At 42.9% G+C, this 14,681-nt stretch overlaps 1 protein-coding gene across 4 annotated transcripts in view; it reads right to left on the bottom strand.

Annotated features, from left to right (window-relative positions):
• MLLT6 (MLLT6, PHD finger containing) overlaps window positions 1-14,681 on the bottom strand; it is a 111,042-nt gene that overhangs the window by 45,078 nt on the left and 51,283 nt on the right. For all 4 annotated transcript variants that reach the window (XM_042475895.1, XM_042475896.1, XM_042475897.1 and 1 more), the window contains exon 8: window positions 6,518-6,616. In XM_042475895.1, coding sequence (XP_042331829.1) covers window positions 6,518-6,616 — 99 coding nt within the window. The remainder of the gene's footprint in view (window positions 1-6,517; window positions 6,617-14,681) is intronic.

Raw genomic sequence — 14,681 nt, forward strand, 5'->3', positions numbered from 1 at the left:
AAGTTAAAAACACAACACAACAGATACAGCAATTAAAACAGCAGTAAAAAGCCATAATAAACAAGCAAAAAAGCCCCATAGCCCAACCTCTTGGCCACGGAAGAGGAGGGAGGCCCACAGGATTTTTATTCGGGGAATGCCTGTTGGAACAGGAAGGTTTTTAGGTCCTTCCTGAATTGGGCCAGGGTGGTAGACGAGCGGAGCTCAGTGGGCAGCGCGTTCCAAAGGGCTGGGGCAGCCGTGGAAAATGCCCTCCGTGTCGTGGAGGCTAACCTAGCCCCAGGCACCTTCAGTAGCTGCTGCCCAGACGTTCTGAGGGTGCGAGGCGGAATGTACGGGGAGAGGCGGTCCTTTAGGTATCCTGGGCCCAAGCCATTTAGGACTTTATAGGTAATTACCAACACCTTATATTGAGCTCGGAAGCGAATGGGCAGCCAATGGAGGTCTTTCAAAACCGGTGTTATATGGCTGGTCCTGGGAGCACCAGTGACCAGCCGGGCTGCCATGTTCTGCACCATTTGCAGCTTCCGAGTTTGGTATAAGGGTTGCCCCATGTAGAGTACATTGCAGAAATCCAGTTTCGAAGTTACCAGAGGTCCCTCTGGGCCAGGTATGGGCACAGCTGGCGAATCAGCCGAAGCTGATAACAGGTGCTCTTGACCGTCGCATTCACCTGAGCAGTCAGATGAAGCGACGAGTCAAGAAGCACCCCCAGACTGCGCACGGAGTCCTTTACAGGGAGCGTGACCCCGTTCAGGACAGGTGGAACCACCGCCATTCCTGGACCAGGAGAACCTATCACTAGTACCTCCGTTTTCTCTGGATTCAATTTGAGTCGGTTTTCCCTCATCCAGCCCATTACTGACTCTAGACAGGCCACGAGAGGAGAGACGCCATCCCCAGTCACTGCATCAGTCGGAGACATAGAGAAAATGATTTGGGTGTCATCAGCGTACTGATAACCCCGCGCCCCATGTCTCCGGATGATCTCTCCCAGTGGTTTCATGTAAATGTTAAATAGCATGGGAGACAGAATGGCTCCTTGAGGGACCCCAGTTTTAAGGGGTCTCTCATCAGTGCACACGTCTCCCAGCTGCACCATCTGGGACCTCCCGGAGAGGTAGGAACGGAACCACTGGAGCGCAGTGCCCCCGATCCCCACCTCTGCCAGGCGTCCCAGAAGGATACCATGGTCTATGGTATCGAAAGCCGCTGAGATGTCCAAGAGCATTTCAATTTCAACGTCTGGTCCATAAGTGTTTCCATCGGTTTTTCTATGTCTCTTTCTCTCTGGCTACATCTGCACTGCAGAAATAATCTAGTTTGACACTGTTTTAACTGCCATGACTCAATGCTATGAAATTCTGGGACCTGTAGTTTTATGAAAAATTTATCCTTCTCTATCAGAGAGCTCTGGTGCCACAACAAACCAGAGGATGGAGCCATGGCAATTAAAACGGTGACAACCTAGATTATTTCTGCAGTGCAGATGCAGCCTCTGTCTCTACTCTTCTGTTTTCATCTTGCCTTCAGGAACCTATGATCTTCTATTCTATCGCTATTATTTTTACCTTCTAGTCACTTTCGAAGGAACTGCTTCCTTTTGTTGTGCACACCACACCATCTCTTCGTTCTATGGAGGGGAGAGGAAATAGGATTGCCAGTTCAGAAATGTATCCTAACCTTAACCCTCAGGTTTCCAGATCCAAACCCAAGACCTAGGAACAATCTCTGGTGATGTCATTAACTATTATGTACTAACTACATATGCATGAACATGTATGCACATATACATACATGTGAATGTGCACACACACACACTCTTTATTGTTTGGAAATTAAGACAGAAATCTTAAAGGGGATGTTCCTAGATCAAGGTGAAATGAGAGCATTATTCCTTGTCACTCACTCAGAGAGATGGGATAAGCAACATTCAATCTAACATATTTGTTTCTAGCCAGACGGTGGCTGTAGAGCAGAGTGGTGTGTGTATGTGTGTGTGTGTGTGTGTGTGAACGTTGGGCCACAATGATTGGGAAAAAATGACGAATGTAACTAAGTAAATACATAGCCGCCTCGATAGTCTTTGTAAGTTGCAGCAACAAATGAATTAAGCCTTGCACGTCGTAGCAAGCAGCTGTTCTATTAGCTGAGGTGGATATTTGTACACAGCCCTTTTTCTATTATTTAAGCTGAGCCCACCAAACTGGAGAATTTGAACCTTTGTCTCCCACCTGGAAATAATCCACATGAACTGGAGAGTCAGGGCAAGGCCCTGAGATCTAGCAAACTAGATGAGGAAACATACAGTCAGTGGGCCTGGCTGTATGGCATCCATAGCTAGATTACCAGGAAACCGAGGGCTTAAACAAAATTGTCCCAGGGCTCCTGAATACCACACAGGTGTAGGGGCACTTTTGCCATGTTTTGGGGAGCCTCTGGGCCACTTCAGGCACAAGAAAGGCTTTCCCCCCCCCAACAGGAAATAGACAGGAAGGTGGCTTCCAGATCACTTTCTATTAGAAAAACAGCCTGTCTCAGGCCTACAATAAACCAGAAAGGATCAAAAACATTGGGAAATTGCCACTCTCATTCCCAAGGAGGTGTTTGGTGTGGTGAGCATGCAGCATTCCAAGGGTCCTTGGGGATACAATGTGCCCTTCATAACTCCCAACACTTGTCCATTTCTGCTCTCATGCAAAGGGAACCAAAAAGTGGTCTACAGCCTTAAAATGGTCTCCAAAGCTATTTTTTTTAAAGTTTCTGCAGTGCTTAAACTAAAAATGACTCTACTCCCTAGGTTTTACTTCTGGTTTACTTTCTGTTTGTAGAAAATCTATATTATGGGCCTTAAACAGCCTAGACAGGCTTTTCTCTTGTGAATTGCTTCTCCCTGTCACCTCTCTGGGTACAGCAAGATCCTCAGATGTGTGCCAGCCTTCAAATCTTTGATTATGAGTAGGTGCATTCTAACTTTGTAAAGTACTGGACAGTTAAATGTTAGAAATAGCAGAATTATAATTTTAATCAACATTTCTGTACTCAGAGATAGGGTATCCCTAGATGCCAGCTGTCACGGATCAACACCAAGACATTCCCAACTTGTCTGCTTCCAAAACCCTCCAAGAAATAATCTGTTCATAGGGATGCCAGGTTGGGTCTGGAACAGGGCTGTTGTAACTGTGATGCTCAAAGGATCTTGGAGCAGGTACTGTAAAACCCCTTCAAGTAGGATGATGATAGCTGTCATTCCTCATCTTCCAAATCCAAACATTCAGCCACAGATATCCCCTCCTAACACAGTTATTTCTTCCCTGGTGGGGCAGGGAGCACAGTGGAGTGCCCAACTTTCTTCAAAATTGGCACCTGCACGCCCCTTCTCTTCTCTGGTGGGGCAAATGATTGTAATTGGAAGGGGACAGCTGTGGCTGAAAGCTGGGGTTTGGAAGCTGAGGGAAGCCAGATACTTTCATCCCACTTGATGGAGCTTTACATCATCCTACACAGAGATTTGTTAAGTTCCGTCCCAGATCCCTTCAGGCAACCTTACTGTTTGGCCACTGTGTGTAGACTAAACAACAGACTATTGTGGCACCTTAAAAAGAAATAATTAGTTGTGGCACAGGCATTGATAGGTCAGTGGTTACTGGATGCCCACAGAGATTGTACCTGACTTGCAAATTGCCATATTTTAAAAAGAAGTTAGACCCCAGTGTGAGTACAGCTACTGATTCAGAAATCACTTTTAGATTTGATACTATCAGACTTTGGCTGATAAATGAAGGGAGTGACCATCTCACCAAAGAAACTAATTGTTCCTTTAGGTGTTCATGTGTACGCTATTCATCTTGCTGTTCCAATTCATTACCAGTTGGGTGTGAGCCCCACCCACTCTGCTCTTTTTGACTGGGTCACTTTTGTGCTCAACATAATCATCTCTTGTATTGCTTGGCCTTTTGGCCTCATGTTGTGAAAACATTTCTCCACCCCACCTCCTTCTCCCTGTGTTCACAGTGCATAATAAACCAATCCACTAAAGGATACCACTTCATGCCACAATAAATGTGTTTGCTTTTACAAAAACTCTTCTGTTGTTTTGGCTCTAACAAAGAAACACAGTTACCCTTCTGGAATCTGACCATAAAGGAAAGGCTGATCTATAAGGATACTTGGGTCAGGCTAAAAAAGCAACAACACCCAACTTTCTAAGTTCTGATAAATATAAGCAATTTGTTCTCCTGCCTTTCCCTGATCAACATAGACTGCAATGTTCGTTTTTCCCAGTTCTAGGAAGCCTAGGTTGGAGAGTAAGAGATGAGTGCAATCTTCTATACTACCAGTCTGACCATGTATTCTTAACAAGAACCACAGTCAGCATTCATATACATTTTGTCTGCATATACATTTTGTCTGTATCTTTGCTGCAAAGCCTTTACTGCAATCCATTTGAGGACACAGGGGCTAAATCAGCCTTGACCTCTATCTTTGGGAAAAATACAGCTGCGACTCATTATAGTAGGGAGTCATTCGGTCCAAGAATTGTATTGGGGGGCAGATGAAAAGCGCTCGGGGGCTAGAGAGAACTGGCAAGCCCATTGGCTGTGCCCAGGATATATTTGTATTGTTGTTGTTGTTGTGCCTTGAAGTTGTTTCCAATTTATGGCAACCCCAAGGCAACACTATCAAGGGTTTTCTTGGCAAGATGTATTCAAAGGAGGTTTGCCACTGTCTTCCCCTGAGGCTGAGAGTTGCCCTAGGGTCACCTTTCGTTGGAAATTACTTGAAGACAAACTTCACTGTTCTGGCCCCTTTGCTCCAAGAGGGAGCAGCCAGGAAACACAGGAGAGAAAATTGCAGCCAGCAAAGGAGCTTGGGAATTGTAGTCTGATTTGAAGGCAATCCAAGGGCGACCAAGACAGGCGTTCCAGACCTGGCAAATTCGAATTGAACAGAACTTTGGAGTGGAGCAGGATTTGTAAATACTCTGTTTCCCCGAATTTACTCATCTCTTGGTTAACCTTGGATTGGGTTCAAATTGACTTATCATTGCCTTCAATTACGTTTGCTAACCTCTCGCAAAAAAACGTAAACTCCCATGATTGCACCCAGGATCACACTGTATTAACCTTCCAATTTCTTCCATGTGATAAATCTGCTGCCAGAGGCATAATCTGGAAATGGATTTCTTCCTGCAGGCTTTACATTTCCCTACTTAACCTAAATACCCATATTCTGTCTGATCCTGGAAGCTAAGCAGGGTCAGCACAGGTTACTATTTGGATGGGAGACCGCCAATGCATACTGGGTAGGCTATATTTCTGAGGAAGGAACTGGCAAAATGACCATTGAGAATTCCTTGCCTAAGAAAATTCAATGTAACTCATGGGCTCACCATAAGTCAACAGGTGATTTGAAGGCACACAGACACAAACAAACACACTCTTAACCTAATGTGCAAGCCCTGATGCAGATAAATTTAGTCCTAGAAAACAAAGCCCTCTGGGCTGGGTAGGGGAGCACACATATATGACAGAAAGAGACACAGAGAGAACAAGCAAAATTCTACTATTAAGTTATTAACACTATGGGAGGCCTGAACTGAAACATGTGCTTCAAAAACGAGCTGGGACATGCTTCTAAAATCACTAGAGGGTTTAGCTTAGCGCTTACATTGTCAGCAGCAGACAGCTGCGAAATGGAATTCTTAGGACTCCAGAGTCTGACTGCAGTGGGGAAACGTAGGGAGGGTTGGACAGAATGTGAGCAATTAGGGCCTGAAACAAGTTTGAATGGGTAGGGTGCGGAAAGACTTGTTTGTCTTTCCTTTCCCCTTTTCTTGCCTGTACTATTTTATTCTACCCTCAAGGGAGCTATCCTCAGGGCTATGTATAACATTGTAGCTCTGCAGTTTGGTGAATGGATTTGACTATTCCAAAAAAAGAAAAAGAAAGAAAGAATCCTACATCATGAGAGGATATAAAAATGTACTGCCTTTGTTTGTTTTGCATGCTTGTAGTGTGTTCCTACTAGCTATTTGGGGAGCTATGCAGACATGGAGGTGGCTGACTATTGAAGTTCTACTCATTCTCTTCTCTGGCTTTTTGGATTTCACTATATATTTTTTTAAACTTACTATCACAGCCCAAAGGACTCAAAACACACTGCTTTTTTTAAAAAGGAGAGAATAAATCCAATGGTTTTCAGGATTCTTACTTCTATAGCCAAATACCAAGTACTGTCTGCCCTTGCCTTACGCGGGGGATCCGTTCCGGACCCCCCCCCCCACGTAAGGCAAAAAGCATGTATGGTCAAGCCCTATTACATATAATGGGGCTTGTGCTTGCTGCACGGTCATGCACGCGCACCATTATCCCAACCTCTTGGCGGCTTCCGTGTAAGCTGGAAGCCGGGTATAATGAGCCCACGTATGGCTCACTGTATCATTGTGCTTGTTCCAAGTGTAGAATGCACACACAGCCCTGGGTTGACATTGCAAGTGCCTCATTCTTTTCATTACCTTCTCAGTGACAATGGGTGGGGAGGACAGCGTGAGACTGGTGGGTGATTCTGAATGCTTCTTGTGCTTCTGTTTAGGCCGTTCCTTGTCCTTCCGACTCTGCAAAACAAAAAAAGACCAAGAAGATTTTCCTTCTTTCGAAAGCAGGTGAGAAAGGCAAGCTGTAAGGCAGGGGTGGGCAAAGTAGAGCCCTCAGAATGATGTTGGTCTGCAACTCCCAGCCTTCTTCACTGCTGGTTATGCTGGCTAGGGTGAGCTGTAGTTCAGCAGCATCTACTTTGCTTGCCCCACAGAAAGGGTGCAAATAGGTTGGGGCAAAATGAGAGCATGGCTTCCAAATAAGAATTCTGTCCTTCCTCCATGCAATTTCCCTTCAGTTTCAAAAATTCTAGTACTGCAGTCAGTGGAGCATCTAGAAATACAGTTTAGGCTTCCAAAGAAAAGGGGCAGTCCAAGTTACCAAAGGAATGTGAACGCAGCAAATATAAGGGTTTGAGGTCTGAATGATTTTCAATAGCTCACTCTCTGCAATGCTAAAAGTTTGGGGACTGAAGAACAATTTCATTTCTAGGGTGGATTCAAATTTGGTGGGGCAAGTCCTCATTTTGTCCCCCTGCCACAAAGAAAAGACATTGCACAAGAATGAATGTCAAAAGCATGCTCAGAAACCATGCATTTTTCCACCAACTATTCAGTGTTCTCCTTGAAAGCAGCTGTCTGAGTTACCCCTCCTCCAGCTGCAGGCAACATCTGGCACACAGAAAGCTGACAGAAGAAGACCCACAACTCCATATCAGGTTCAGATATGGATTAACTAGAAATGTATGTTATAACAAGCAAGAAAAGCAAAGCCCTCCAGCCATCCCTAAGAACTCCTTTTCTTGGCCCAGTTTCACCAGAAGTAGCCTTGCTTTTCTATTTGCTAAACATAACAAAACAAAACAACATAATTCCTCCCCTAAACGCCAAGCCAAGGCACATTTTGGTGCCTAAAAGTTTCAGTATTACGATTCCAAATAAAATAACCTAATTTGTTGCCTGCTTTACTTTATTGTACTCTTTCCTGTATTGTTATGTATTATATATATGTATTATGCTATTATTTCTTAGATTGTACGCCATGGGCAGGTTTACTTTATTTGTATAGCGCTGTAAACCTACAGCGCTATATAAATAAAGCATAATAATAATAATAATAATAATAATAATAATAATAATAATAGAAATGTAGAACCCACCTAGCCCTACTGAAGCTTCAACAGGAAAGACAGCAGAACAGCTTGACATAACCATATGATACTGTCTGAAAGCACCTTAATATTTCAACATAGGATATATTCAAGGCAGGACTAGGGAAAATCATTTTTAAATAAAATCCTGAAAACTCCCAGTGCTGGGTGGCGGAATTCTGGGAATTTTGGTCCAAAAACATACTGATTCAAAGGTTGTGTTGAATAAACTGCATCTGGTATCTCCTATGCAGCCCTTTGGATTAAAGAAGAGTCATTATGATTGGTTCTGCCCTGTTTCCTGGCTCATCAGGATAGCCTTGTTTAAAAGAAAACCTGCCCAGTTTTAAGATCTATGGGGAAGGACTTCCTCACTGTCCCACTGCCTTTGGAGATTCAAAAAGGAAGATCATCTCAGTGGTTTTTCTAAGACTTGTACTCACTGCCAAAGTTGGCAAGGTTGGCACCTTCTCTGCAGTCCTGTCCGCAGGTTTCTGACTTATGATAGGCTGACCCTATCATGGGGTTTTCTTACCAAGATTTGTTCAGAGGGGGCCTTTACTTTCCTCTGAGGCTGAGAATGTGCAACTTACCTAAGGTCACTTGGGGCTTCCCATGTTTGAGTGGGGATTTGAACCCTGATCTCAAGAGTCCTACTCCAATGCTCAAACCACTATACCATGCTGATTCTTGGTCAACAAGCAAGAACCTCTTTATTCAGGGAGGCCTTAGCCATATAAGGCAGCCTGCTGTTGAAGAAGGTCTCACTGGTTGATCCTGGCCTTCTTTTTTATCATTGTGGTTTAATTGTAGTTTTAATATATTTGTATTTATTCATTTTAATATTATGTATTTAACCAATATTTTGATTTTAGTGTATACTACTGTTACAACTTATTAACTGCTTGCTCTCTTTTTTTGAAGAAAGATTGGGTATAAAAGGAAAAAAGGGAGGGAGGGAGGGAGGGAGGGAGGGCAGGCATACCAGGGCTCAGATGTCTATGATCCAAAACACACTGCAGAAATAATTCCGTTTGAGACTACTTTAACTTCCCTGGCTCAATGCTAGTTTATTGTGGCACCAGAGCCCTACCTTCTGGCATCCTGTTTGGACCAAAACCAAGGTATAACAGCCTTACATTGCCCTTAAAAAGTTACCTATTACTCAAGATCTTCTAGGAACATCCATATTCCTTTGTTCCAACTTGCAGTGGCTGTCTGCATTGGCATACCATTGAGCCACCCAGCACATCTGCCACTGCTGGAGCTGCTCGTCAGAATGAGATGCTGAGCTTTGAGACCACTGCCTGACACATTGTTCTGACCTCAGAAGTGAATGACTTGCAATGGTAGTGGCAGATGCACCAGGCAACTCAACAGCATGCCAGTGCAGACAGATGCTGCAGCGTGGGAACATATGAGTACTTTCAATTTACTAACCAGAAATTATTTGCTAATTACATCAGAAAGTAAAAAAATGAAATTTCAAATCAAGTCAATTAAAGGAGGAAATGGAGAACAAGAATACCAAACTATGAAAATTAATGAAGCATTTGTTGAATTTTTAACTCTATTTATAAATTGACTCACACCAGTGAATTTCACACTATTTTTTAGGAAAACTGTCCCTCCAAATTAACTGAAAATCATATAAATATACTTAAGAAATACTTCTCCTTTAACGAATCCCACAATGCAATTAAAGAAAAAACCAAACTGCATAAGGCCCCAGGCCCAGATGTGTTTATAGGAAATATTGTGTTGGTACACATGCCAGGAAGCGGCAAGGCAGCGCCGATTCTAGGGTTCCGGAGTGCACAGCAACCACACGCTCCGGATCCCTAGTCTGTATGGACGCTGGCATCATGGCGGCCTCCTGTCTACACAGGGCCTGCCATGATAACGACACTGCCATAGAGCGACCAGACATTGCTAGCAGGAAGTGGCGTCATGGTGGCGCCCCTTCCTGCTTGTGACACTGCAAAAAAAGCTGCCTTTAGGCGGCTTCTTTTTTGCTGTGCATTACTGCCCCATGGTTTGGTTGTTGCGGAAACACTGCGCAGCAGAGAGGGGTGGCGTTTCGCCACCAGTGTGCAATGGCCCATTATCAAGTATATAAAAACAAGCATCCCCCTCTCTTACCTCAATTCATTTAGCACCATTCTTTTGGGAAATGAAATTCCAATATCTTGGGGAAATGCCCAAATTGTGCTAGTACACAAGACAAGATCCATCCCAAACTAATTCATATCACCCAATCTCTTAGATTAAACAGGATGCCAAAATGTTTATGAGTATTCTAGTGGAAAGATTTAGTGGCCTAACTAGGGAGTATGTTGAGGGTGATCAATTTGGATTTATTCACAACGGACAAATTTCTGGTCCTATAAGAAGACTGTCCAACATAATTATAGTAACACCAGCAGAACCAACCTAATAACATTTCTATTGTAAAGTCGAAGGCTTATTTGGTGCCACAAAATTGTTTGATAATTTAGAACTGAAATTTCTTCAGAAAGTAGGTTTAAAAATGCATAAAGAGAGTCAGTTTCTATCAGTTTTAAAAGTGTTGTAACAATTAAGGCACCTTTTCCCATCTTAATAGACTAGCCACAAAATAGCCTGTTCAGGTATTCAGGGCCACTAAATAGAAGAAAACAAATGGCATTGTATGCAAAAGGTAAGAAATCTTTGGAATAACTAGTATATTGCATTGCTAGAGCAAATAAAAACTGTTAGATTACTGGCAAAAACTACTAATGCAGTTTATTCACAGAGGGACAAAAGACTAGGGTTCAAAAAGCTATTTTCTACAACTACAACAAAAATCAGGATGCTTAAGTACTCCCTCACCATGAGCATTACTACCCAAGCCTATGAGATTAGACAACTCACTAGATGATGATGGAGGGATTCAATTCAAACCTGGCTCCCACTGGTAATGGATGACTCAGATTTAAATAAGCTACCAGTTTTGACCTTTTTAACATTATCACTGAGTTCAAAAATTGGAGCCCCTATCTAAGAAATACATTTAAAATCTGGAAAAACTGGAAAACCATTATGCCCTTCCTAAATTATGCAGTTTTACTGTGCAGATAAACTGACGTATTACAGGAGCTGGAAAGATACTGTTTACCCCCACGCCACAACTCAGAGGTTATTTACAGTCCCTTCTCCAAAAAGCAGTATACAGGTTCAAAACCGTCTAGGTGACACATACCATGTAATTGGTTACAAAAATTCCAAGTCATTTGTTTCCCATCACAAAGAAAGATTAAAATTATTGCTCTATAACCCCTCCCCTTTCAGAACTTAAATGTTAATAAACCTCATGGAATTAAATATCTGGTCACCAAAATATAGTATATGACATACGTGAACTAGAATCAAATATGTTCAAATATACTTGTGCATTCAGTCTTGGCCTGTACCAAGAAGCATGTGTATAAATTAATCCACAGATGTTACTACATACCAATCAGTGTTAGCTGTATTACTTCAAACATTTCTTTCTTGTGTTGGAAATACCACTCAGAGTTGAGTATGTACAGTCGGCCCTTCTTATACACGGATATGTTATACACGGAATCAAGCATACACGGTTTGAAAATATTAAAAAAAAAGTATAAAGTTCAAATATCCAACCTTGATTTTCCATTTTTTATAAGGGACACCATTTTTCTATGTCATTATATCTAATGGGACTTGAGCATACACGGATTTTGTTATACACAGGGGATCTTGGAACCAAACCCCAGCGTATAACAAGGGCCCACTGTATTTACATATGAGGGGCACTGCCAAGCCACCTTTCCATTTTGGAACACAATCTTTAAGGATATTTCTGAGATGACCAGTCAGATATAGTGTATCCCATTCCCCAGCCAGGATCTACTTCATTTGCCAAAAACAATAAAGGCCTTTAACATAAAAACAACAACAACAAAAAACCGGATTGTTTTGCTTAGCAGTGAAATTGGAAATAGTTAAAAACTAGAAATAAACCAATCTGGCGTAATGGTTGACTATGGGCCCATACAGACAGGCCAAAATAAATATAAATGACAGCGCTGGTTTCCAGAAATTCCAGCTGATACCAGTGCAGTCCTGTCCTGTGTAACTGCAAATTAAATCCCGCTGAGCTCAGTGAAGCTTAATCTTAAATAAGTACACCCGGGCTTTCAGCTCTAAATTAATTTTGTATTAATACTAATTTTATACTAAAAAATAAACACCTTTCTGTGGCTTACTGGCCAATTGCTTTTTTAAATGTCCCTAATTGATAAATGGTGCAATTGTTTTTAGGTCTGAACCGCACTGCAGAAATAATCCAGTTTGAGACTGCTTTTAACTGCCTTGGCTCACTGCTAGGGAATTTTGGGAACTATAATTTTGTGAGACAATACAGGTGCCACAATAAACTACAATTCTCAGGATTCCCTAGCACTGAGCCAGGACAGTTAAAGCAGTCTCAAACTGGATTATTTCTGCAGTGTGTTTTGGACCCGAGATTTTACTGTCCTTTGCTGCGATTATCTTTTGACATAGAGGAAGATGGAAAGAGAACACACAAAATTCTAATGTGAACAGATGCAATTTTGAAGATCCACCTTACAGCTTATTATCTGTCATGTCACACAGCGTAAGGTGACACAAAACATCTGGTCTCTGGTCTCTCACAAGACGGAAACATTGCGGTATCATTTCAAACATGCCAACTACAACACGTGAACATGGAACTCGAAGGCTGGCATGACATCACAGATGGGATGGGGATTGGTTTTGAAAGCATCTGGTACAAGTATGCATGCATCTCTGTCGACTGTCACTCAGCCCACACTCCTCTTCTTCCTACCCTCCAAAAAGCAATTACTAATTTTAAATTCTCTATGAATTCTGAGAGAAAAGTGGGCCGTGCAAACAAACAAAGAAATGCAAAATGCAAAACACTGAGTTTGGATGTTGTTTCTTTCTTCTCACACACAAGAAACATGTATCTTGAGATTCCAGTGGCAGGATCTGGGAAGCACACTGGAAATCTACTCAACCAGTCTGTATTGTCAAGTAGATTCCTTCATCCACTGAGGATTCCCAAGGGCTTACTTTCCTTTCCCTCTGAATTTTTCTCACTTCCACTGCCTCCTCCTCCTCTCCCTGACCCAGAAATACATTTCACACATAGAGAAAGAACTGTTGTTTACATATGTCTTGTCTTCTTTTTCCTAAAGTCTGTTTCCTTCGCATTCTAGAGTTGGGAGCAGCCTGTCATTTCTTTTACAAGAAGGGATTTAACAGTTTGCTAGGAGGAAAATGACATGGCTAGTTCTTTGAAAGAAAGGGCCACCCCTACCTTCCCGACTGTCCAAACTCCTTTGCAGCAGAAAACTCCCTGGGGACGATGCCTGGATTTGCAAATGGCATTGGGGTTGCCAAGTTCATCTCACTGCCCAAAGTTCACCAACCGGAAGAAAGTCTTTTCTTGCCACCCAACAATAGGAGTTTCTCCAGCAGCTGGGGGCATGGGGGTGGCATTTGGGTAGGCACAGGAAAAGCCAGATAGTTAATGAGAAGAAGAAAGAAAAGAGAGGAAAAAAGGGGGGAGGGAGAGAAAGGAGGAGGAGAAGGAAAGGAACAAGGGGGAAAAGAGGGGGGAAACACTCTTGCCTTGCAAGCAAAGGGAAGGCGGTGCCCACATTGCGCACACTAACTTGTAGATCTTCAACGTCAGGGCTAGTGAAATAGGATCCCTTCAGATGCCAGAGAGGGCCTTGCCCACAAGATCCTCCCTAGTTTACCCACCTCCCAACTCCCATTGCAACTGTGTGGGCACGGCAGCCAAAGCAGAGCACATTGGCAAGGAAGTGGGAATAGGTCTGACTGAGGACAGGCTCAAACTCAGCACTCTGTATAGAGCAAGGCTTCTCCCCATATACAGGCATGTGCAGCATTGGTTGCTGCTGTTGTGTGCTTTCAAGTCGTTCCCGACTTAGGGCAAGCCCAAAGCAAATCTGTTATGGGTTTTGTTTTGAATTTTTTTTTTTGTTTTTTTGTTTTTTTTGTAAGATTTGTTTAGAGTAAGTTTGCCATGGCCCTCCTCTGAAGGAGTGTGACTTGCCCATGGTCACCTAGTGGGTTTCCATGGTTGAGTGGGGATTCGAACCCAAGTCTTCCAATGTGCTAGTTCAGCGCTCAAACCACTACGCCACGCTGATAGTTATGCACATCATACAGGGCATAATTTCAGCCACGATTCATCACTAGAACACGCATCTGAAGAAGTAGGCTGAAGTCCACCAAAGCTCATGCTACCAATTTTTTTCTTTCCGTGAATCTCAAAGGTGCTGCAAGATCCCTTTGCAGACTAGAATACTGTCTTGAAACATGGTAAGTAATGGGAAGGATGGCAGTGCCTCTGAGTATGGGCAAAATAATTCCCCCCTTTTCTCCTCACATTATCTTTCCCCTCGCTCTTGTGATCTTGTCTTTGTATCTCTCTCTCTCTCTCTCTCTCTCTCTCACACACACACACACACACACACATGCGCGCGCGCACACACACACACAAGTACATACAGGGGACATCTCAGCTCTGAACCATACAGAATTATACTGAAGAATGTCTCTGAGCATGTGCAGACATTATTCAGTTCTATAAAAATAACAACAAATAAATACAATATGGTGCTCATTTCATAGGACATGACTTGTGTCATAATTTCAGCTCTGGGTACTTCATATATTGCTGGCATGGTGAGGTATTCCAAGTTGTGATATAGCAGTATGGATAGCCCTCAGGGTACCTACTAGACTAGAGGGTTTTGAACTTGCCCCCCAAAATGTTTGGACCTGCCACAGGCACGCTTAATTGAGAGGCGTTGTTTTATTGTTAATTTTATAGTATGTCTTCCAGTTACAAACAGATCATGGGGTTT

This window comes from Sceloporus undulatus, chromosome 6 (genome assembly GCF_019175285.1).
Source record: "Sceloporus undulatus isolate JIND9_A2432 ecotype Alabama chromosome 6, SceUnd_v1.1, whole genome shotgun sequence".
Taxonomy (NCBI): domain Eukaryota; kingdom Metazoa; phylum Chordata; class Lepidosauria; order Squamata; family Phrynosomatidae; genus Sceloporus; species Sceloporus undulatus.